Here is a 23,672-nt window from a genome sequence, read left to right on the forward strand (position 1 = left end):
TCAGAAGGCAAGTAGCCAGATATTGCGCAGCTACAGAAGCGGGGTCGAGTTCGCGACCTTAATACTTCTCACCTCAAGGTTGAATTCATAATTAGGCCTACAGGCAAAACTGTTGTATTTCATTTTATGACGTCGTTGAGTGCTTTCGAAGTGCGTATTGCCCTGAAAAGTCTCATTTTTTTGTTTCGTCTCATCCTCAACTGGTCCAGGCACAACATTCCTTCGCATTCGTAGAGTAAATGTGGCCAGCCTAAAAGACAAATCTGACTTTTTCCTTTTTATAAGTCCTGGGCTCCTCTATCTCTCCAGATTCCATCATTAGCGCCATGGAGCTTTCTACGGCGTGACATATGGGTTCTTTAAGCAAGCTCCAGTCATCTTTCGGACGTGTCTCTCGATCCGCCTGTATCTCTCTTCTGAAGGCATAATAAAATCTGATCAAATTCATGTTCTGTGCCTCTTCTTCCATACTGATCAAGAGCGTGTGAAATATAGATATGTTCGAGAACGGACGGTTTTTGATTCTGCTGCCGAACGAAAGAAGCGTTCCAAGACTGTAATTTAGAAACGCATGAGGATTTAGCCTCCATATTTCCTTGAACTTCTGATATAATCTGGGGTGCTCAGCCTGGTCAAAGTGTAGTAGCTCATTTGTGTTCAGCATGACGTGCTCCGAAAGCAGGTCCTGAAAGTCGTCAAATCCTTGCTCAATGTGTTTCATTTCTGCCTCTTCTATGAGGCTTAAGATCACTGTTTCTATTTCGCCCAGATTCATGCTTTCAATGATCTCCAGACATAAGTCTCGAGTTTCTGATGCCAGAAAACCCTGAATGAACATATTCGTAAGAAAAGTCGCTGTGTCGTGTAAAAGATTGTCGTGAAAATTCACAGCTGATTTGCGAGACAAGTAACCATGAAAACACTCGTTAAGACCTTGCATCAACCGCCTTCTAGATTCATTTTCGGGGGTTGGTGAGACTAATATAGGAGAAATCTCAGCTGAAGAAGCCAGATTCAATCCAGATCTCCCAGAGTTCATCTCACTTTTGCTTGCTGAAATACTGCGAAGATTCTCAGACATGGACTCTGGCTGCGAACTATCCGTACTATTTGTCGTGAAATTGGCTTCTTGTAAAAAGCTACGGAGACTTTCCGCAGAAGCAATAGATGATCTACTGGAAACAAACTGACGCAACCAAGCGTCAATAGAGATTTTGCTTTCTCTAAGCGTGATATCTGTGCATTCATTAAATGGGAACCGAGAAGACAAGGGCGAGCGTTTACACGTCGGCGAATGAGACTTGTCTATTGAGCGAGGATTTATGAGCACTTTCAGTTTGTCCATGGGTTTCCAAAAATCTTCTTTTCCTGCCTGTCCATTATTTTGAGCGTGTGTTGGCTGTGGCAATGTGGGCCATGGGGATGAATGACCGCTTTTCTGGGGTACACCATAGCTATCTGGACCAACGTGAGGTGAGTTGGCAAAGCTGAGATTGTGCTGATGGATGTACGACCGCACATAAGTATTCATAGACATTGGAATTTATTGGAGGCACTCATAGGCAATGCTGGTGCAAAAATCACAAGCGAACATTGTGAACTCTGACTAATAAATCGCGCGTGTCATTACCGCGATGAGGGGCTTTGAGCTTCGGCAGGTCGAGCCGTCACTTGACATAAAACTGCCTCGGGTAGCCTAACCAAAATATGTAGATAGTCATTCTAGCAAAAAATGGATTGCTTTGGTTATGATCCATTCAGGTAAAGATGCAAGCTTTCCACGCATTTACTGAAACAAGCTGCTGTCTTCATAAAATTATGAGAACGTGAGGCTTGAGAGAATTTTGTACGCTAATGCAACTCGTCCGTTTCAGCTTTGGCATTAGAAGGGCTGGCGAAGAAACTTAGAAACAGCTTTTTCCAAGGAATCCATATCTCTCGGAGCAGTCTGAGAGGCGCTCTTGGAGGAGAGCTTGAGTAAAGCCCCGAACTCCGATAAATATAGAAAAAAGTAGAGTGTGAAGCCCGACGACGTCAATATCCAAACTTGTGAATCAGTATCATATATTTTTCAGCTCATCCAAAACGACTAGTCGTCAACAGGATATATTGCAAGCCGGCTTAGGCAAATGTAAAGAAGAAAGCAGGTCATAACATGCATTTCTTCGAAATGATAGTGTACCAGAGAAAGTAAAGATGGTCTCTTACTGCTACTCAAAAACCTGTACTATATTAATGTTTTTCTCTTCTCTTTTCCAGCTCGTGAATTGATTGAAGTTCTGCGCAATTAATCAGTGCATGCGCACATTTCCATTAGCTGAATTGAGTATTGTCTGACATCTAACTAGCCAGGAGATTTTGTGAAGTGTTCATCAGTGTATCCTCTGGTTCAAAAGGAAGATCCAACGTCGTACTTATCATGGACGCTGCCGGAAACCCCAAGGACAGTCTGCCAAAATGCGAAAGTGGGAATTTCCTAGTCAATATCAACGGTGGGTCAGCTGCATTGCTCTTGTATTCTGCGACCATATCCAGAGGATACAGCGGAGTCGCCCATACTTGGGGTACTGTGGTGTCTGTCAAGGGCACTACCAGGGGATTCATGGTCTTGCGAGGAGGATTGAAAATGTCTGTCAGGCAGTTGGCTATGTGAGACACAAACAAATCTGGGTCCAGGGTGAGCACGAAATTGCAATTTTCTTTGATGAGTGCTAGTTTTTTGGAAAGTGGATCAGTGTCTCTCAAGGCCTCGACTTCTTTTCGGCACAAGGGGCAGCTGACGTGCCCATTAAGCCATTCTATTATGCAAGGCTTTCCAAAAACGTGTCCACAGTGGGGCATTGATACAGGGATGTGCTCACAATTGGAAGTATCAACAGAAGACTGTGTGTCTTGCTTGAGAGCAGGAAACATCTCTGAATGTGTCACTCTATCCTTTGTGTATAGTTTCATTATGGGGAATCTCAAATGATTATGAGCAGTAGAATCAACAGGTATGAAAAGGTAAGGGTCACGAAAAACTCTGTTTTCTTCCAGAGTCGGTATGCTAACACCCTTCTGTACCATCTTGTGGGCAATTTTGTCGAGTTTGTTGCCGTATTTTAATGATTCTTTGACCTCGTCCTCCGGATTTGCTTTCTTCTTTTTGTTCTTTTCCATTGTATATGTTTCATAGCAAATTGGACAAGAATCATTACTCAAGTCTGCCAAATCGACATTTTGGAGAGACGCAATCGCATCTTTCGAAGCAACTTTCTTGTTAGTTCGGATGCCACTTGCAGAGAAAGCTCGCTCAATGATGTCTCGAAGCCAAAAAGGCATTTCACCATTATTAACAAGGTTTCCGTCGAGATCAGTTTCTATCAAGGTGGAATTGAACATTCCGTTTCCAAAATTGGTATTCATTGCAGGGCGGAAGTATGTATCGCTCACTTCAGCTCGATTGTTGATAAGGACAATCCAAAGGCATAAATACCAATAGCAGCTTGGAGTGCAAAGAAAATGTGATTGCAGCCCACGAATATCGTAATAATATCGGATCTTGCTAATCTGGTGTCTCTGAGAGTCAGCAAAAGATCACGCAACGGTGTGCACTGCGACTATATGCCAGCATGCCAAACTTATAACATCTGGACACCCTCTGGTGTCAGACACTAAATAAGTTCACTTAACGGCATTTGGGATGATATTTGAACGATGCATTATTGACATTTTAATTAAGAGCTGTTGTTGATTTTTCTTGGGTCAGCTACTAAAGGGTGGTGGACTGCAATAATGAGTGCGATAGATCGCACTCGCTTTCCATGTTCCATGATAGACCACAACCTGATATTACTGGCTCAAAGTGGAGATTGATTTTATTCAAAGCTTTTAAGACTTTGTTTGCAGTTGTTACTATTTTGAACTCTCCATCTTCTTTATATGTGTGGAAATGACAGCAAATTGTCCAAATTTTATACTATAACTCTATTAGTAGGAAGACGTAATACCACACAAAAATTATCGATAGCTTTCGAGGGCTCACGACTTCTTGAAGTGAAAAAATAGCAAGACTTCGGATGACAAAATAATTGGTAAATATATTATGCATATTGCTGTCTAATACCGGCCACCATGCTTTGGCGATCGGAAGGTAATGCACTGATTTGCTCTGGTGATAACGCCAAAACTTGGGCAATAAGTTCTGCCTGGTCACTTGGTAAAGCGGACAATTTCATCTGAGCCAGGAGTGAAAGATTGGGCCACCTTGATGGGGTGGAAGGACCCGTTGGAGCGGGGGGTAACAGAGGCAGATTTTGATGAGAGCTTTGATTTTGAGGGTAAGATGAATTGAATCGTTGGGCGTGTTGATTAGACATTCCAGGTTGTCCGTAGGCTTGTCCCTGATTTTGAGCAAAAGCTTGACCCAGATTGAAGCCCGAATTTTGGTTGTAAGTGTTGTCCTGGTTGGCAAATTTTCTGTTTCCATAATTTTGCGCGTATGGTCCTGGGAGCTGCGAGCTGTTATTATATCCTTGATTAGATACGTTGAACGGACCTGGATGAATATTCTGTTGTTGCGGGGTTATGGGAGCAGCCGGAGTGGCGTTGCCTATTTCAGCCTTCATGGCCTCTTGAATTACCTCTTCATCGATGAATCCCATGAGGAGAAGAGCCTGTGTGGCAGAAGCTGCCAAATTTGGGGACAAACGGAAGACTTCCGCGGCCCTTGCAGAGTCGGAGCTATTCATTATATTCTTCAAGTTGGCGATCAACTCAATGAGTTGTGGCGGAGAGATCTGACCCAAAGTCTCGTTTATTTTGTCTGGAGTTGAGAAAGGAAGCTTTTTTGGGAGCGCTAGATAATGCGTCGCTTTAAGCAATTCCCCTGGAAGAGTATTACTAGAATTCGGAGGGGCAATGGAGCCCATGTTTCCCATATTGCCAGGAAGGGGCGGTGTATGAGACGCACCCCGGGAATTTGGCGTATTTGAGGGAATGTCTGGGCCTGAAAAAGAAGCATATTTTGCCTGTGATGCCCACAGAAGTTGTGGCTTTTTTACCACGACTTCCGGGGGGAATTGTACACCAGCAGGCAAATGTTCTGGCTTCAAAGGGATTATAGCTCTCTGGTCATTACTTCTGAATGTTTCCTTGACCTCGGTCCTTAATCTTCTGACTTGCCCCAGGCTAGGCATTACAATTTGAACCTTAGTCAAAAGCTGTGCTGCATTCACAGCTTGTTGTGGTGTTTCAAACTCTACAAATGCAAACCCTTTGTTCTTGCCAATATGGTCAAAGCCTAGTCTAACGTCGTAAACATTTCCCAACCCACAAACAACAGCCTTGAAATTATCCTCGCTCCAGTCAAAAGGAATCAGACCGACATAAATAGTTGATAAATTGGGTTGCTGTGATTCATTCCTTCTCATTGCGATAACTTGTCCAGCCGTACGCTATTTCATCAAATTGTGCGCCATGAAAATACAACACGATTTGTAGTGCGCGGATCAAAGTCTGAGGATCGGAAATCACTGGGAGGATCAAATACCACAACATACATAGACACATCGATTGGTAAGAAACTGGATCAGAATGATAAAGGAACCCGAGGTCCGGATTCCAACTTTAACTTCTCTTACATTTAGTCACTGTGAATTCTGAATGGAACTTCAAGATCCATTCGGCGACGTCCATTATGTGCACTCTATGAAGTATAATTAATCCAAGATCCCATATGAACCTTTACTTATTTCATTTTTAACACTTTCAACCACCTTCCGCTTATTCTCATCAAGAAAACTTAACTCTTCCTCTGATAAGTCGTTTACCTGTCGTAACAACAGTACGTGGTCCTCTGTTAAGTTTTCGACCTTTGCCTGGCCTCTATTAAGACATAACTCAACGAGATCCTTTGTGGTCACATTCATCATTAAGCTCGTTTCAACAAGAGCATGGGAAAGCTGAGGGCATTGGGTCAAGAGCTTTTTCATGAGCTGAGGGTTTTCAAGGCTCATAGAACGAGCTTCTTTCAACATCTCCGAAGCACTCTGCAGATCTAGTGATGACAAAATGGCAGATATTGCCTGTTGTGGAGTCTGATTTTGGTAAAGTTGTACACCAAGAGGCAATGGAGGTAGTTTGTTGTAGTTAGAAAACTCAGGCATGGAATCAAAAGCATCGCTATCGCTGGCAAATGTACATCTCAAGTACCGATTTCCCACGTTCATATTGTTCAAATTTCTGACGGCAGACAATGCAGCTTCTCGATCAGAAAATCGAACAAATGCGGATCCTTTAGAACGTCCAGTTGTCGAATCAAACATGAGCTTTAAGTCCGTTATAGGGCCAACAGACTTGGCGATGTCTGCCACTTGTTCTTCCGTATAGTCATAAGGGATGCTACTCAAATAAATGATGGGGTCTTGAGAATCTGCCAGCATTATTGTCGGCAGTAGAATGAGCCTTTCAAACGCTTTTGAGGATAACTGACTGTTGGGTTTGCGATTAGGCTTTTGACTTCTTGTCACTTTCAGAAGGTTGGTTATTTTAGCTAGTGAAAGGATGGAGACGAGTGAGAATTATAACTCGTGAGCGCACAGAGGATAAGGACCTGTGCACCTCGATTTTCAAAGCAAACCAAGAATGCAAAGTTTGTTCAAAACCAATGCTTTCATCAAAATTTGGTGTATGTCGGTATAATTTGGGCTTGCAAGACGGTCTGTTGCTAGCTTAATATCCCCTCCTTACCAAGACTCTACTTTCACAAGGTTTTAAATTTCAAATGCACATGTGCTTGGCGATGACGGCACTCCAATTTGTCCAAAGTCATCAAACTCGAAGCAGAAAGAAGGTATACTGAACTACCCTAAAAAATTATAGGCTTTGCCTGAAAAGTCTACACAACTCTTTCATTGTTTGGTAGCTATCTGGAATTTTTAAAATTTCTTTTTATATCTGACGGAATTACATCCAGAGGGGGGTCGAAAATGAGGATTTCAAATTATTTAGGATTTTGAAAAGTATTGCATCGTTATCTTTTCCAGATTTCTTTTTTTTTACCAATGGCTTAAAAAACCACCCGCAACTACTGCCAGATAATACAAATTCAATTAAAGATGACTACTTTGCTATCATCAATGTCTATTATTTTGTCAAAAAGTAGTGCCGTGCACACTCTGAGACCCCATCTCAATGTGCACCACGCATTATTTCCACATAAACACTGCTCCCCTCTTGGCAAATGGAAGTTAAAGAGATCAAGTCAACAGTCTCCAATTTGGAGAAAAGCACTGATGATGCCACAATTTTAAAGCTCCTTAACATTTTGAATGACGGTGTTCAGCCCACTGAGAAGCTTTTGCGTGAGACGAAAGTAGGTGTGGCGGTGAACAAGTACCGTTCCAGTAGCAGCAGCGAGATTAGTGCGTTGGTAAAGAAAATGATCAAGAAGTGGAAAGAAATAGTTCAAAATGAAAAGCTGTCTAAGAAAGCTCTGAAGGAAGCCCCGCTGGATAAGTCATCTTCCGATCATGTCCCAGAATCTCGCCCCGTTCCAGGAACTGCCTCTGGTAAATTCCATCTGGGGCCAAGAAATCCAAAAACAGATGGAGTTAATACTACACTTTACGACAACAATACACGTAACGCGTCGATCAGTGCATTATATACGGCATTGGCAATTGATAGAGACGATGAAAGTTCTGTGATTTTACGTGTGGCACGAGAAATCGAGGGCGAAGTTTTCAAGGCCGAATACGCTGCTGTGACAGACAATTATCGTAACAAGTTGAGAACCTTCACAATGAACTTACGCAACAAAAAGAATCCTCAGTTGCGTGGAAGATTACTCGAGGGACACATAAAGCCTGCCGTCTTCATAAAGATGCCACCAAGCGAAATGGCACCTGAAGCTTTGAAGAAAGAGATAGAAAAATTACACAAGCAAAATCTCTTCGATGCTCAGGGTGCTACGGAGAAGAGGGCAGTGACTGACAGATTCACATGCGGCAAATGCAAGCATAAGAAGGTGAGTTACTATCAAATGCAAACTCGTTCTGCGGACGAGCCCTTGACCACATTTTGCACATGTGAAAATTGCGGCAACCGGTGGAAATTTTCTTAAGCAAGCGTTCTAAATGCAAATGTGTTTGGCAAATGTGATGAAACATTGTATCAATTTAAATTTCATGGATGGCGAAACGCATTTGTTTTTCTGGGGGGTTGAAGTATATTGTTCATGTATTAATGTATTTTGTGTTCAAAACGAGACATGAGTTTAGTGGCTAGTCGGGTTGCTCAGTCATTCTAAAGACTTACCTCTTTTGCCATGTAGGCTAACAAATCAACCTTAGTCACAATTTGCACTGGCTTCATTTCCTTGTCAGTAATGATGGCATTGGAATTTGTCTCAAAAAACTTGTTCAACAACGACAATGAGGTATCCAAGGTAATAGTCTGATATGATCTCTTGGTGAAACCAGACTTTTTGGTAATGGAGAACGACTTTTCAAAGTCGGCCAATTTGCTGAAGTCCAAGAAAATGCTGCGAATGGAGTTAGTCATCTGCACTTTCTTGGTCGACAAAGCTTTCAAGATTTGAGATAATGTGATCAAGCCCAACAATTTCCCAGACTCGTTCAAAACGGGCAATTGATCAAAGCCATTGCTTTGCAACAAGTTAAAGGTCTTCTCGACAGTATCGGCCAATGTGACAGTCACTACAGGTGGCTTACCAGCAACCAAGTCTTTAATGCTTCTGTTGTTCATGAAGTCATCTGTTTTGTCAGCCACAACATTGTTTTCTTCAAGTTTGAAACCATTTGTCTTCATCCACTCGTCATCTGCAAACTTAGACAAATATGACCGGATGGAGTCTGGGAACACAACAACAAGAGTGTCTTCCTCAGTCAAATCCTTGCCAACTTGCAATGCTGCTTGCAATGCTGATCCGGATGACCCACCAACAAGAATACCCTCTTCTCTGATTATTCTTCTCGCCAATTTGAAGGACTCTGCATCGTCGGTTTTGATCCAATGGTCAACATACTTTCTGTCCAATACATCAGGGATAAAATCATACCCAATACCCTCAACAAGGTATCCATCGGTAGATGCATTCAAGGATTCAGGTTGAGCCAAAATGGAGCCTTTGGGGTCAGCGCCATGCACTGTCACTTCCGGATTTTGTTCCTTCAAGTACCTGGAGATACCTGAGATGGTACCACCGGTTCCGGCTCCGGCAACTAAGTGTGTGATTTTTCCCTCAGTCTGTTCCCAAATTTCGAAACCAGTTCCGTAGTAATGCGCATCTGGATTGGCCTCATTCCCGTATTGATCCAAAATCACCGAGTTTGGAATCTCCTTTTCTAACTTCCTTGCAACTCCGATATGGGATTCTGGAGCATCCCAAGCAGCTTCTGTGGGTGTTCTAATAATTTCAGCGCCCAAAGCCTTTAAGACTGAAACTTTCTCGTTGGACATCTTCTCAGGCAAAGTGATAATAGTTCTGTATCCTCTGACCGCTCCAACGAGGGCCAAACCAATACCAGTGTTACCAGAAGTTGGCTCAATAAGAGTGTATCCCGGCTTTATTCTGCCAGATTTCTCGGCCTCCAAAACCATGTTTTTGGCAATTCTGTCCTTGATCGATCCACCCAGGTTAAATAACTCAACCTTGGCGTAAACCTTAGCTTTTATACCGTAAGACTGGGGAATTTTGTTTAACCTAATCAAAGGTGTGTTACCAATCAAGTCTAAGACATCGTTTGAAATAGGTGGAACTGACATTATCGGCTGGATTCGTTCGATGACAATTTATCCTTGTGAGAACAAACTGCCCTTGCACAGAAAAAACTGTGGATGAGATAAAAAAAATTGTGGCACCAAGCTAAAAAATACCTGCATACAAATACTAAATATCTCACGACTTTCACTATAAAACGACAAAATCTTGCAGAAATATTTACTATGCATCCTTCTCGATAAATCCTCGAGGTTTGGGTCTCTGAATTTCGCTACATAGCAAAAATCTAATTGAAAATTAACACAGTTTCTTCAATTTTGATAAAATTTTGGCAAATTCTCAAATTCTTTCAAAAAAACAAAAAATTAGACGATCCCCGTCTGACGAAATGCGACATTAGACTGTTCCTGTCCAGTGTCAAAGACGTGACCCCAAGACATTCCATAATTCGAAAATTACCTCTTTTCGTTCAAACATCATTTGGTAGACACATATACGCAATTTCTCTCTCAAAACTCACCTGGGATATAATCCGAGTTTAAAGTCCTGAAAACATGACCGTTCACTTCGCGTTGACTAGTCGCGAAAACCACGTGTATGATCTTCAGAATTTTTTTACAAGTTTGGGTAAAGGCGCTATTAGTAGCTTGACATAAATTTCCTGGGTCTGGAGCATTTTTATGGGTCAGGTGAAGGATTATTGTATCATTGCTATGCTGTTCTTCCTTGATCCAGCACATCACTTCCTTTTGACGCGTATAACCTATTGTTATTATACGCGCAAAAAAACAAGAATGAGTTTCATTCAGATCACAGGTCAAAACGAATAATGCAGTGATACTCAATACGCAATTCTAGGATGACGGCCATTAAATTACCTCCTTAAGCTGCGGGTTTAGCGATCTGATGCTCTAGCTAGAACGCAACGTGTCCAAATGGAATACTATACTCCTGTGTGAAATATATGTCAACTAATGCTACCGTAAACTTATAATCTTACATTTGATGACCTCTGGATCCTCACCTGGAATACCTTTGGTGAAATCAAATACTTGAAAGATCCCTTTTCGGTCAACTGTCATCACTTTTCCCCCATCTGATGAGAAGCAGACTGAAGCAGACTCGGTATAGCGTAAAGCGGGGGAAACTTCTCCAAGAAGCACGATGGTAGTTCCCATCTGTTTCTGGTTCTCGATGTTCCCGTATCCAGTTTTAGTAGCAACCAAAAGCAAGCGCCCCAGTTTGTCAACGAATAATATGCTATCTCCCCGAGGAGAAACTTCCACACGGTATATGTTTGAGCCGATCTCATGCACTTTCAATAACACATCTACATCAGTCACATGCGACAAATCCTCGTCATCCGATGTAATGTACTCATGTGTGAGTCCAGTATCTTGGTATGATTCTTCCAGCGAGAGTTTCAGAAGCAACTTGCGAGAATCTAAAGCAGGCCCATTAATTTTCAAGACAACGGACGGTTTGTTTTTCAAGGAGGATGATGTTATCACTATTGTGTTGGTGAACGGCTGACCAAATTTGATGTCAGTAATCCCTTCGTTGTCCAAAACTTGGTCATCATCCTCTGTCTCGAGGAGATGGTCTATCCCATCTACGCTTTCGTCCCCCCCAGTACTTCTTCTTCCTCTCCGAGCAGACCTAGTATCAGAAAAAATAAGCCGAGGCCTCTTGTAATCGACACTTTGATCTCCCCGCAAACTTATGATGAAGTACCGCATTTCGTAAACTGTACAGCATAACAAGTTTGTGGAAGAGGAATTAAAATTTAAAATCTTGAGCGGATCACGATATGGAACGGTAATTGTGATCGGGTTCACTCGCACCGGGCCAAATTCAGCACCGTCAGTTTCTCTAGAATTCTTTATATGATGAAGGATGATGAATGGTTGTTGTTTTCCACTCATTTTTTCTTTGGTGGTTATACCACATGCTAGTAGCTCGTTATTATGCGCAAGAGCGATACATCGTATCGGAAAGTCTATGATATAAGTGTATACTGGCTGACCAATTTCACCCCGAGTTGGATCAACATTCAATACCCTCATAATACCCTTAGTCCCCAGAATGACTAAATACCTTTCTGACAAGCAACAATGAAGTTGATCCCATGACTTGAGTCGATGAAGAGATTCACTTTTATTTGCTTTTTTGTCTGATTCTGGCTTTTTGTCAGCGAAATCATTGTGTATGATAACTCCAGTATTCTTGGGGTATTTAAGCGCATTGTAACCTGGTCCATATTCACTAGTCAGTCTGCCGCAAGCGATGAGCATGGGCTTTGTATCTGTATAGCGATAAAGCTCCCACTTTTTGTCAGAAATCAAAACAAAATGAGTCACCTCGCACTTGATGTCATGGTCAAAGTACGTGGTTATAGCAGAATTGGAAAATCTGTTGATTTTCTTGATCAAGGTCCTTGAACTGAACAGCAATTTACCCTGCTGTGTAGCAAAACTGGAAACTTTTCGGTGGAATGGAAAACACTCAGAAAAATTACGTTCTGCGTTAACCTCGAGTCCGAAAAAGAGCTTTCCTTCTTGCGTCTCTGATGGATCTCGGATTGTGGTCTTTGCTGTGCACAGAAATTGAGACGGAGAGCTTTGTCCTTTTGGTGATGCCGGAGAAATTGGTTTTAGCTCCAGATATGCTTTCGAAGGCTGGTCCAAAGTAGGGGAAGGCCTGAGTATTTGTTCTTTCGGCCCCGCCTTCTCTGTCTGTTCTTCTCTGGCAAACTTGCAGAACAACCCCAAAAGGTCCAAATCCGGGGGTGGAGTAGAATTTTTGGACGCTACCTTGGATAAATCGTTTGAAGAGGTTTTAGAACACGTCTCAAGTGTATTCAGTGGGAAATTTCCCATTTTGGCAGCCGAACCATGATCGACCCCTTTCTTGGGAACAGACATCAAGTCGCTAACAATATGGTACAATTGTCTCAAAGGCAATACAGGTTTCAATATGTGCACTTCGGGATTATGGCAATCAGGACATATGCGAGATGTTTCAAACTGCTGTTCTGAAGCCAAGCAACCACATGAAAGCACACAGGTGTCCTCAACTAGAATGCTATTTTCGGTCCCTGGAAGTTTCAAAAGGTCTTGGAGCCTGTCAAGAGTGGAGAGATCCATTGATAGACTTAGCGTTTACAGATTCACACAGTTAATATTGTCTGCTTTGAATTCAAACGCGCCATTGAAAAATGGTTGTCAGTGCTCGGTGTATTTTTCCCCACATAGCACGTCAATCGATCTCTCAAGTGCGCAGGTCCATGCAATTGAAGTCGAAGATCGTCTCTGAACCTTCAAATTAAAAAAAAAAAAATGCTATTACTGACAATTATGTGCCCAATGACCAATTCAAAGGTTGAGGCTCCATTGTAAATCCTTCAAGAATGTTATGCTGCGGTGCAATTGAAGAATTGTCAACTGAGCAGTAAATAAGGTATAAAATAGCATCGAGTATCCAGTGCTTGGTGTAACGAACCCGAAGAAAATATAAATATATATTATATATATCCATTTCAAACATATTAATAGCACGAGTCTCTTTAATCCAGTGACTAGTCAGAGAACACTGTGATGACTATCCGACTCTCTTCAGCTCATACTTAATACTCCTCTCTTGCAACATTCATGATGTTTTCACCATTCGCCTGCGAAGATGCTGCATGGCCGAGGAAATCATCCGAGCCATTTGTGACTTCATTCTTGCTCCCATAGACGTTGATAGGCGACGCAGATGGTGTCGGTCCAGTTGCTGCCAAAAAGTGAGGGGGCTTGAGGTTTTCGTCTGCTGGAAGTTCCACTTCTTCTTGCGAGAAATTTGTAGCATCATCGACTTTGTATTCAAAAAATGAGTACAATGCCTGTAAAATATGACTTGTGTTGCTAATCAAATTTTTGAAAGTGTTATTTTCTGCTTCCCGCGCCGCCTTCATTGCATTTTCATCATAATCAGGTCGTAAAATCAACGCCAGGCGTGGGCACAACCCAAGATCCTCAAGTTTTACAAACTCTTGGGCCTCGGAAAATGTTTTCCTCGTGGCTGGATAAAAGAATGCATACCTGGACGGCTCAAAGTGACCAATATTTGTATACCTCGAGACAGTAATGTCCTCTTCGGGAATCAACAGAAGATTGAGTTCCTGCTGAAGCCATCTTTTGACATCCTTGAGACAGTCGGTTGCATTGAATTGAGCCTTTGCACTGCCTCCTTCCATGAGTCGTACAGAAAGAACGCATTTTTCTTTATGGTCAGATCTAGAGCCACGGGTTGAGTCGTCTCGCGTTCCAGATGTCTCACTCTGTATTCCAGGTAAGAAATCACAAACCTCACTCAGAGCTGTGCCTTCTGAAGATTGAGATATGATATGCTGATACACGTCCGCAGACGCATGCCAGATTCCGAATTCTTTGGGAGACAGTAGGAATTCGAGACACGCCTTCTCATCAGAAAATTCCGAATGCCAGTATATACCCTCAGGGTTAACCACTGCAAAAGTGCACCCACTTATACCAGGCCATACTCTTTGAAGACTGTAATACTCAGGGCTATCGCGCATCTTCTTCACCACATTATAGTTGTCATGAATTATATGAGCCGCCTGAGAATCACTCAGAAGGTACTCTGGTATATTTTCATCCTGTGTTATAAAAAGAAGACGCATCTTTTGAGCGTTTGCCACGTTCTGTGCTCTCCTGTGAGACGAGGGGGTCATACTATCTTGTTGAAATGTAAACTTTTGCGTTAAAAAATTCCCTTTTCTTTCAAAAGTAATATTTCAGCTGTTTTGATGTTGAATCAGTATGATAATCAGAACCAATATTGAGAAGTGGAATTCTATAGCTGGGAAGGTTTAAAATGTTGAGAAGAAGAAAAGCTGGGGCATTTCAAGACGGAGCACAGAACTTGTGACACCCCGTTGCGCGTGTCATGTGACTTTAGTTGCGGTGAAAGATAAAAGTACCCCCTGTTTTAAAATTCGAGAACATTGAGAAAAATCGTTCACGTGCCAATTTCTGACCCAGAAAACCAGTAAGATTCAAACCAAAAGATTCAAATTTGGAAATATTTAAACATATCTGTATCCTATTCCTTGTGAACATCAAAACACGGAGTTCCGAGAGTGCGATATCCGAGGAAGCCTATGGCATGGTCCCAAAACTCGGACGTTTTAGGGAACTTTAGTTGCGCTAAAAAAGTAATTTTATGGACGAAAACTGAAGGGATAAGGAGAAAAATGTCGCCAACAAGCAGAGTTTTTCAAGTAGATGGCTGAATGCATTGAAAAATGTGCATAATACTGCAACCAAAAAAAAAAAACTTTATATCATGTAGACCTGTTTTGCCTTACGTATGAAGTAATAGTGTATTCACTGCGAAAAACCGTGTCCCCCGAAGGAAGTGCCAAATTCAAGTCCGGCGAAATACAAGATAAGATAAAGCGATACCCGCATTACTCACAATTCTGAGGGAAGACGAGTTTCAAAATGACGAAACACCCTCAATAGTCTGGGTTAGAAGCAAACCGTGACAATTTACTGAGCCTAAATAGAAGTGACAAATATCAGTTCGCGTTTCTCCGCGTCTCGTTCTCACGTACAGCGATATACTATGCAGGTGATGTTTATGTGAGAGAACTTTTTCCACTCATTTTCAATCAAGGCAAGAACGGGAATCAACTATAGGGAAAAACTTGAAGTTCCACTTTCTCTCGTTTATTTAAACCCGATTGTCGAAGAAATAAGGCGCTTTAACTTCAAAAGACTATTCTACCAGAGAATATCCAGTGGTCTGTGTATCTGTACATTCAATTGTCTTTTCCGCCGGAAGTCGTTCTACAAAATGTTTTCGTGAATATAGATAACAAGTAACTACACATTACCCTCATCAACCAAATTTTCCCTGATCAAAAACCAAAGCGAATATTCTTCAAATAATCAAGATGTCAACAAGTATCAAGACCATTGTAAGAGTGAGGCCTCTGCTACCTCGCGAAGATGCCTCTGTTTGCTTAGTGCATATGCCATCAGACGAGCCTGGAAAAACATATCTCGACCATTCAAAAGGCTCTAAGGTGTATACCTTTGATGAATGTGTTTGGTCTCATAGCAAGAACGAGGAAAACTACGAAAGCAATGCGTCTTTTTATCAAAAATGTGGCTACCATTTACTCGAGCATCTTTATCAAGGCTACAATGTATGTTTATTAGCCTATGGACAAACTGGGTCGGGCAAGACTTACACAATGATGGGACAAAAGAATGATTACGGGATCATCCCGCTAATGGTACGAGATATCTTGCGCCAGAGAGATGCATTGGTCATGGATAAGATTAATTGCGAAATGACATTCTCCTTCATTGAAATTTACAATGAGAAAGTGAAGGACTTGCTTGGTGGTTCCAAAGTTTGCCGAGTAAGAGAGGATCCAGTTTTGGGGCCATATATTGAGGGTCTCACAAATGTTTCGGTTGAGTCATTTGAGGAATTTTTTGAATTCTTGAAGACTGGAAATTCTCTCCGTATGACAGCATCAACAAAAATGAACGAAGCAAGCTCGCGATCTCATGCGGTACTCACCTTCACCCTCAAGCAAACTAGGTTTGCGGAAAACTCAGACTCCTCACAATCTGTCGGTGCCCCAGCTGAAGAAATGGTATCTAATATAAAGCTTGTTGACTTGGCTGGTTCAGAGAGATTAGCAAAAACCCAGGTTTTTCACCAGTCAGATAGACTAAAGGAAGGTGCGCAAATCAATAAATCTCTCACAGTTTTAGGAAGATGTATAAATCTCCTTTCTCTGGGTGAAAAGGGTGTTGTTCCATATCGTGACTCTACATTAACTTTTTTGATGAAGGAAAACTTATCTGGAAATTCCAAAACGTCGATGATATTCTGCGTTTCACCAACAGATTATGATGAAACACATCAGACACTCAACTACGCCACTCAAGTCAAAAAGATCAAAACCAAAGCTAAAGCTAGTGCCTCAAAGCTTCTTGCCCCACCTGTTGATTGGGCAGCACTTCATGTTGAGGATCAATCAATAGTCGAGAGGCTAAGAGAAGAAATCAGTGCTCTCAAAAAGCAGATTCATGAATCTCAAATCGCAGAAAAAGACGAGGGAGCTGATCATCTTATCACTTATTTTACAAACGAGAGCCAAAGACAGTCGTTTGAGATCAAATATCTTAGAAATCGATTGCAGAGTAAAAATGAGGAGTTTGAGGAGATACAAGGCCACAACAGATATTTAAAATCGGAGATCAAGCTTCTGCTTCGCAAACAATCTTCCATTGAACAAAAGCGCTTGGTCGCGCGTGCCAGTGAGACAATTAAGCGGTGCGAGACTGAGGCGCAAATGATCGGAGAGATCGTAGAGGAGTTTGTCTCATGTCCGAAGCGGGCTAGGGAGAAGGGTCGATAAGGAGCTCAACCACTCTCACATGGGTATAGTAGTAAAAGGAGCTCAACCACTCTCACATGAGTATAGTAGTAGAAGGTCCCACGCATCCTTGATTTCGTCTGATATCAAATCAATTTTATCAATTTAAGTTTGGATGCGGCGATCCTTGACACTTTAAAGGTGAAAGCTCAATCTACTGGTACAGATTAAACTCAGACATACTCAAGATGTTACCAAGAAGACTACCTGCAGGTCGACTCTCACCGCTAGACTGCATTGTCCACTTCAACATCTCTCAACACTTCTGAATCGCACACAGAATCTACTTGGTTTCAAATCCAAGACCCGAAAACTTCACTATGACAGAGTTCCTCGATTATAAGGTTTTACTTCAGCTCAAAGATGGGACTACGACTCAAGGATTTGTGACACTGGTAAATAGATCCCAGATATCCTTGGGGAGCAGAAGTATCGAAAATTCTAAGGTGAAGGACTTGAAGGTTGTTCAGTTACCAGGAGACAAATTAAAGCTGAGATCGAAAGCTAGTCTAACACAATTAGATGATGCCATAGTTCTGGTTTCTGGTGCAAATTCTAGAAGTGCCACTCCCCGTTTGTCAAAGAAGCATCCCGACTGGGGCTCCGACGTTCAAGATATAAAGAGCTCCGAAGACTTTGATTTCGCTGCCAATTTGGCAATGTTTGATAAGAAGTCTGTTTTTGCTGATTTTCAAAAACATGACAGTGTCAGTGCTCAGGATAGACTAGTCAGTCACAACAAGGTGGAGAAAAGAGTTAAAAATGCACAGGACAAGTACGATAATGATGAAATGATCCTTTCCAAAAACAAACAGGACAACTGGAATAAATTAGGATCGTTATCTCAAAGACTTTCTCTGCCAGTAAGTTCGGGGGGACTTCCATCCACTGGCAGTAAGGTGAGCCGAGACTCCCAAGTTTACAAATTTACTTTCGAGGATGGTTCATCTCCTGTGCCATTAGCTTCACCAGTGCAACTTTTGGAGATAGAGCGGATTGCTGAAGAAAGTTTTGGAATTGATGCCACGATATCCGTGGAAATATGCGCCTCGAATCTATATAACATGATTGTGTCGAAAATTCTTGGTGGATCTGTGCGGTTAAGTAATCGCAAAAACCACAATTTGCCCCCGTTAGTTTTGCTTTTGATTGGGAGTGGTCACTGCAGCAGTAAGGCATTTGCTCTCGGAAGGCACCTATCAAATCATGGCGTAAGAGTTTTGGCCTACGTGATAAATGAGGATATCGTTGAAGCTGATACACTTCGCCAATGTCAGCTTTTTGAGAAATGCGGGGGGAAGGTGGTGAGCACTGGATTTCCTGAGCTTGTGGATTTTTTGAATAATCAACTTGATACTCCAGTTGAGCTTGTTATCGATTCCTTGCAAGGGTTTGCGAGCCAAATTTCCGATCTTTTCTACACCTCAGAGAGTATGGACATTCTAAGAGAAGTTGTCCGTTGGACAAATGAGCCCGGGCAAAAATTCAAAGTTTTATCTCTTGATATTGCTTCTGGCATAGACGGCGGCTCTGGTACCGTTTCCGATCAGCTGTTGAAGATAAACAGCAAGTTTATTGCTTCGTTGGGTCTTCCTGTCAGCGGCTTACTCCATGCCTACAACAACGGCTCGCTCAATGATGATGTACAGCATTATGTGGTGGACCTTGGGATATGCAATGATGTCTACACTGCCAAACCTCATTTGAGAAAGTTTGACAAGTTCTGGTTCTGCGCTGAAGGTTTCATGAAACTAGAATTGATTTCAGAGTGATTCATTTAGCTATAACCTAAGCGCATTTATTGGATATGCTTCACTTGAAATCAGTGGCGGAAATTTGTCAAATTGGCTTTGGCCTAAATATTCGAGTCCTTCTATTACTGTTTACAAGTTGATACAAAACTGTCTGCGGTCGATTCATAGTAAACAAAAGGTTTGAATTTATCATGCAGGATTATGCAGAAGATACCTAGACTCATTTTGGAGTATTATTTAATGAGAGAAAAGAAAGAAAAAAAATATAAAATTTAACTGAACACGCGGCCGCATGAATATTTCATATAGTCCTTTGCTATTTGAAGGTGAGGGGTGGCAGAAATCTGTATTTTGAGCGCGCATCCTGGCCGCATTATGTTCGACTGCATATACACATTTTCGTTTTTTTCGAATACTATACTCTGTTTTCTTTTAAACGTTGCCTCAACAATCATCTTCAGAACTGAAATCCATGAACGCTGGATCTAGTTGGGGTACATCTTCAGGGTTTGGTGCACATGCAAATCCCAGTGGAAACTTTCCATCCTCTGGTTTCACTACTGGCCCATCTCCTGCAAATTCTAACTCGACATTTCAGTTTGGCTCTGCTCCCACGTCAGTTCCCTCAACTTCCGGAAGTTTATTCGGAGCCAAGTCTACGGGCACAAATTTTGGTGGGCAATCAGCTTCTAATACTTCCTCTGCATTTCCAGCTAGCTTGACCGGTTCTGCGGCGGCTCCAGGTACGATTTCAAGCCTGTCGGGTAGCACGATCGGCACAGGATCTCAAAGCGGAGGGCTTTTTGGAAATTCTACAGGAGTGAGAGCCAGCTCCAATCAAACTGGAGGCATGTTTGGTTCTTTGAATGGTGGAAATAATACACCCAATGGACAGCTCTTTGGAAGTAATAATAGCACTGGTTCCGCTCAACTGGGGGGTCTTTTCGCGAACTCTAACACTAATTCCACACAAATCGGTGGGGCGTCTATCCCTTCAAAGCCATCTCTGTCACTTTTTGGTGCCTCTCAACAAAATCCGCAACACAACGAAACGTCTGCTAACTTATTTGGGAAGCCCTCGTCTCAAATGACCGGTGGGATTTTCGGATCTTCCAACAAAACTTTTGGTAACCTGCTTAGTAATTCGACTGGTGCCAACAATAACCAAACTTCTACTCTTTTTGGCGCCACAAATGCACCTTTGGGTAGCTTTACGGGTAACAGTACGGTGCCGAAAACGGGGGGGTTATTCGGAGGATTAAACACACAGAATACCACTGAGATTACCAATTCAGTATCTTCTGGTAGCCCATATGGTGAGAACCTGGTGCTTAAAAAAATCGCTCGAGCAGAGCAAGATATGCCCCCTTCGCTCACGAGCTTCTTTTTCGAGAAGGAGCATTCCGCTTTGGGGGATAACAATCGAGTCGCGCCATCCTCCTCTATTAAAAGCATTTTGAAACCCTCAATTGTTTCTCGCTTGGCTCGGACATTCAACATCTTTCGTTCGCCCAAAAATGACCCATCCGTCTCGAACATAGCAAAACTAAAAGGCGTATTCAGTCAACAAAATCGAGTGGATGATGAGCCAAAAATAACAACTTCAAATACAGATCCGCGGAAAAGTGCCGAGAAGCCTTCCAATTTTTCTATCGATACTCGAAATGTGGGTGATTACCGAAAATTAGTAATCAAGTCTACCCCTTCTAAATTCCACTTGATTGATACCGATCAAGTCTTCAAAACCAGACGCAAGCGCACAGCCGCTTTATCACCTAATTCTCGTCATGTTAATGAACATGATTGTTCAGACAGCAATTTAGATATACTGCGTCCCTCGAAGATTGCAAAATTAAACAAAAAGCTGGGAATATCAACTGTTGGTGTTTCTGGTAATGGAGACCGTCTTACAAACGAAAACCAAGATCAAGAAGTGTTGTACAACGGCTATTTTTGCTCACCAACTCTCGAGGACCTCTCTGTGTTGTCTCTCTTCGACCTTAGCAAAGTTGATAATTTCATAGTCGGACGTGTTGGTCATGGCCAGATCTCATATTCATACCCTGTTGATATTTCCAACCTTTTTGAGAGATGTGGACATGATATAACCATTATCAAGAGGGAGCTTTTTGGTCGCATCATCAAGTTTTCCAACTCTACTGTTCGGGTATATGATGACAAGTTGTATATGTCACCGGAGTTAGGTCGCGAACTCAATGTGCCTGCGACCATCACATTACATGCACCTCCCAAGGCGTGTGGTATTGAAGACCATATCAAAAGATTGAAAAATATGATAGGTATGGAATTTGTTACTTACGATCCTATAACTTTCAACTGGACATTCACTGTGAAACATTTTAGTGTTTGGGGATTACTTGATGACAGTGAAGCCCAAGGCGATGAAAGTGAAGAACTTGCACGCCTAAGAAGTCTCAAGAAAAAACAAGATCTCAAAGAACAAGAAGCATCGATTGTTTACTCCAGGTTGTATCAAAATGACAGTTATCATAACGAAATAAAGCGACAAAGAATTGCAAGTGATACAATTGGAATTCCCGGGGGTTGGGACTTTGATACAAGCACCCGAACCGGTGCTTTGAGTATAAAAAGGAATGTGGTGCAGAATGAGATAAATCAAGAGGTTAATGCATTCAAAGAAAGAAAATTTGCTCATGCGCTTGCTGCAAATGCCAGCGATATCACGAATGACTCTGATGATGAATCCAACAAGGATATAAAGGAAGGTCATTTTCCTGAAGAACTTTCTTTCCCTCGAGAAGCCGGAAATTATGACTACCTCAAACGCATTGTGAACAATGCCCCATTAAAGGCGGGCTTTAGTGACCTCGTTGATGAGAAAGCATATGAGCCTGAAATAAATGACGAGGCAATGCTCGACGGTGTTGACCAACATACATCTTTGGCTACATGCAAAAACTGGGTCCTTCAGCTCGAAATTGCAAATAATATTGTTTCAGCTTTTGCTACGATTCCTGCTCCTGCTGGAAACCACCAGCTGATCTTGAACTCTGTCAATGACATATTGTTTTCCGATATTGACAGCAGCCAGTCCATGGATCAAAGAGACTCGGCACTGCATAAGAACATGTCAGACAAACAGCTCCTACTCGAGTGTGAAAAAACATTCTCCTTGGCATCCGTGCCGGAATGTTTTCAGGGGTTACTTCTTCAATCGGACATTCAGAGAAGAGAGAATGGATTCCCACAAGTTCAGTTTCCTGGTTCTGCCTCATTCGCCTCCATCTCCAAAATATTTGGAGATGATCCTAGTTTTGAATTTTTAAAGCTTGCCTCAATTATATTTGACAAGCCTCATTCCAAGTCTAAATGTCTGAGTGATTTGTTCGCTGATAGCAATATTACCAAAAAACTTGAGTCGATTGAGAAGAAAAAAGAATTTGCCTCTTGGTTGCGAGCATACAATATTGATAGCCCCGTTTTAAGTTCGTCTTCTGGGACCGACGAAACTTTTAAGGCGGTTTGCTTAGGTGATATAAAGTCTGCTGTCGATCTTGCCACTAAGTCTCAAGATTTACATCTCGCCTCGTTGTTGACTCTTTTGGACTCAAACGACCCCACCGTTAAAGGTATTGCCCGCAGTCAGATTGAGTCATGGGAAGAATTTGGAGAATCGAATTTCATTCCTAAGACTTCAATGAAAGTCTGCAAGCTTTTGGCGGGTAAGCTTGGTGAATTTCAGTGCACACTTCCCAATCGAATTTTAATAGGCATACATGTTCTTTATGGCAACCCCGATGAGAGCATTGAGGCAAGTTTCGCAAAACTTCCTGCTTCTGTGGAAGTATGCCCCCTTAGTGAGATGCTCTCGATTTATTCTGCTTGGCAGTCAGGCTCTGTAAACCAAACAGGGTGTGAAATTGAAAAGTCGGGATTAAGTGGCATTGTCAAGTGGGTTCTTGTTCAAGTGTTGTCATGCAGAGAATCAAGTGAAGACTTGTCTATCTTTAAAAACACTGTGGGGCTTTCCCTCGGTGATGAACTTGAAAGGGCTAAATTGTGGAAAGAAGCGATTCATGTATATTCTACAATGAGTGATGAGTCTCTTCTGAAAGAAAAAATTAGAAAGGTGGTCATCGATAATGTTGCAGAAATTATTCAAGATAAACCAGAACATGAAAGTTTTCTTATTGATGTTTTAAAGATACCTCGCACTCTACTCCATGAAGCCTATGCAATCTTCAATCGTCGTAACAAAGACATGTGGGAATGTGGTGAAGCGTTGGTGGTTGCCGAGTTATGGTCCGACTTACATGAATTGATTTGTGACGAGCTCGGACCTTTAGCTGTCATTGAAGAAGACTCGGCTATGATATCAAGACTCAAAGCGATTATCTCCTGTTTTCCAGAGAAAGGTGGTATTATTCCAGGTTGGAATCAAGGAGCAGGGTTTTTCGCGAAGTATTTCGATATCGTGGGGGCGAACGAAAATTATAGTGCCCTAGAGGACTCGGAAATTGTCTTTCTTCTTGACAATGCAGCTAGTTTGAAACGCACAACTTCTCTCAAACAGGCTGTTTCCTTCAAAATTTTGGCCAAGAAAATAGGCGATTTGGCTCTTGAGCACTACAGTGGCCATGCTGACTTATCACCCAAAATAATGGCCTTGTGTTCGGGTGAAAACGAAAGGAATTACTTCAAAACCCGAATTTCCTTTCGTAGAATCACTATCGAATAGATGGCGCGA

The 23,672-nt window shown here is 42.1% G+C and overlaps 11 protein-coding genes across 11 annotated transcripts; 4 read left to right on the forward strand and 7 right to left on the reverse strand.

Moving 5' to 3' along the window:
• Positions 1-22: 22 nt before the first annotated feature.
• Positions 23-1,939, reverse strand: METBIDRAFT_93706 (uncharacterized protein). The gene has a single exon (XM_018859368.1). It carries the CDS (start codon positions 1,535-1,537, stop codon positions 251-253), a length of 1,287 nt encoding a protein of 428 aa, XP_018713340.1. The 5' UTR covers positions 1,538-1,939; the 3' UTR covers positions 23-250.
• A 515-nt stretch (positions 1,940-2,454) lies between these two features.
• Positions 2,455-3,381, reverse strand: METBIDRAFT_19783 (uncharacterized protein; the record flags this gene model as incomplete). The annotated part of the gene is made up of 1 exon (XM_018854893.1): positions 2,455-3,381. A coding segment is annotated over one exon (927 nt), but the record flags the coding sequence as incomplete, so codon positions are not given.
• Positions 3,382-4,082: 701 nt separating this feature from the next.
• Positions 4,083-5,411, reverse strand: METBIDRAFT_37337 (cleavage polyadenylation factor subunit; the record flags this gene model as incomplete). The annotated part of the gene is made up of 2 exons (XM_018856859.1): positions 4,083-4,305; positions 4,534-5,411. 2 exons carry the CDS (start codon positions 5,409-5,411, stop codon positions 4,083-4,085), a joined length of 1,101 nt encoding a protein of 366 aa, XP_018713342.1.
• A 288-nt stretch (positions 5,412-5,699) lies between these two features.
• Positions 5,700-6,422, reverse strand: METBIDRAFT_34837 (uncharacterized protein; the record flags this gene model as incomplete). Its single annotated transcript, XM_018856530.1, has 1 exon — positions 5,700-6,422. The coding sequence occupies one exon, from the start codon at positions 6,420-6,422 to the stop codon at positions 5,700-5,702; it is 723 nt and encodes a 240-aa protein (XP_018713343.1).
• Positions 6,423-7,222: 800 nt separating this feature from the next.
• On the forward strand, positions 7,223-8,104 carry METBIDRAFT_38385 (transcription elongation factor DST1; the record flags this gene model as incomplete). The annotated part of the gene is made up of 1 exon (XM_018856996.1): positions 7,223-8,104. One exon carries the CDS (start codon positions 7,223-7,225, stop codon positions 8,102-8,104), a length of 882 nt encoding a protein of 293 aa, XP_018713344.1.
• Positions 8,105-8,286: 182 nt separating this feature from the next.
• CYS4 (cystathionine beta-synthase) lies at positions 8,287-9,768 on the reverse strand (the record flags this gene model as incomplete). The annotated part of the gene is made up of 1 exon (XM_018856858.1): positions 8,287-9,768. One exon carries the CDS (start codon positions 9,766-9,768, stop codon positions 8,287-8,289), a length of 1,482 nt encoding a protein of 493 aa, XP_018713345.1.
• A 776-nt stretch (positions 9,769-10,544) lies between these two features.
• On the reverse strand, positions 10,545-12,969 carry PTR3 (Ptr3p). Its single transcript, XM_018855402.1, has one exon. It carries the CDS (start codon positions 12,868-12,870, stop codon positions 10,702-10,704), a length of 2,169 nt encoding a protein of 722 aa, XP_018713346.1. The 5' UTR covers positions 12,871-12,969; the 3' UTR covers positions 10,545-10,701.
• A 380-nt stretch (positions 12,970-13,349) lies between these two features.
• METBIDRAFT_9217 (uncharacterized protein) lies at positions 13,350-14,459 on the reverse strand (the record flags this gene model as incomplete). The annotated part of the gene is made up of 1 exon (XM_018859335.1): positions 13,350-14,459. One exon carries the CDS (start codon positions 14,457-14,459, stop codon positions 13,350-13,352), a length of 1,110 nt encoding a protein of 369 aa, XP_018713347.1.
• A 955-nt stretch (positions 14,460-15,414) lies between these two features.
• Positions 15,415-17,347, forward strand: METBIDRAFT_29446 (uncharacterized protein). The gene has a single exon (XM_018855403.1). The coding sequence runs from the start codon at positions 15,687-15,689 to the stop codon at positions 17,169-17,171; it is 1,485 nt and encodes a 494-aa protein (XP_018713348.1). The 5' UTR covers positions 15,415-15,686; the 3' UTR covers positions 17,172-17,347.
• Positions 17,348-17,509: 162 nt separating this feature from the next.
• On the forward strand, positions 17,510-18,961 carry EDC3 (Edc3p; the record flags this gene model as incomplete). Its single annotated transcript, XM_018859336.1, has 1 exon — positions 17,510-18,961. The coding sequence occupies one exon, from the start codon at positions 17,510-17,512 to the stop codon at positions 18,959-18,961; it is 1,452 nt and encodes a 483-aa protein (XP_018713349.1).
• Positions 18,962-19,415: 454 nt separating this feature from the next.
• METBIDRAFT_35048 (nucleocytoplasmic transporter) lies at positions 19,416-23,663 on the forward strand (the record flags this gene model as incomplete). Its single annotated transcript, XM_018856561.1, has 2 exons — positions 19,416-19,540; positions 19,583-23,663. 2 exons carry the CDS (start codon positions 19,416-19,418, stop codon positions 23,661-23,663), a joined length of 4,206 nt encoding a protein of 1,401 aa, XP_018713350.1.
• Between the last annotated feature and the right edge of the window lie 9 nt (positions 23,664-23,672).

The sequence above is a fragment of the Metschnikowia bicuspidata genome (assembly GCF_001664035.1).
Source record: "Metschnikowia bicuspidata var. bicuspidata NRRL YB-4993 chromosome Unknown METBIscaffold_1, whole genome shotgun sequence".
NCBI classification, from domain to species: Eukaryota; Fungi; Ascomycota; class Pichiomycetes; order Serinales; family Metschnikowiaceae; genus Metschnikowia; species Metschnikowia bicuspidata.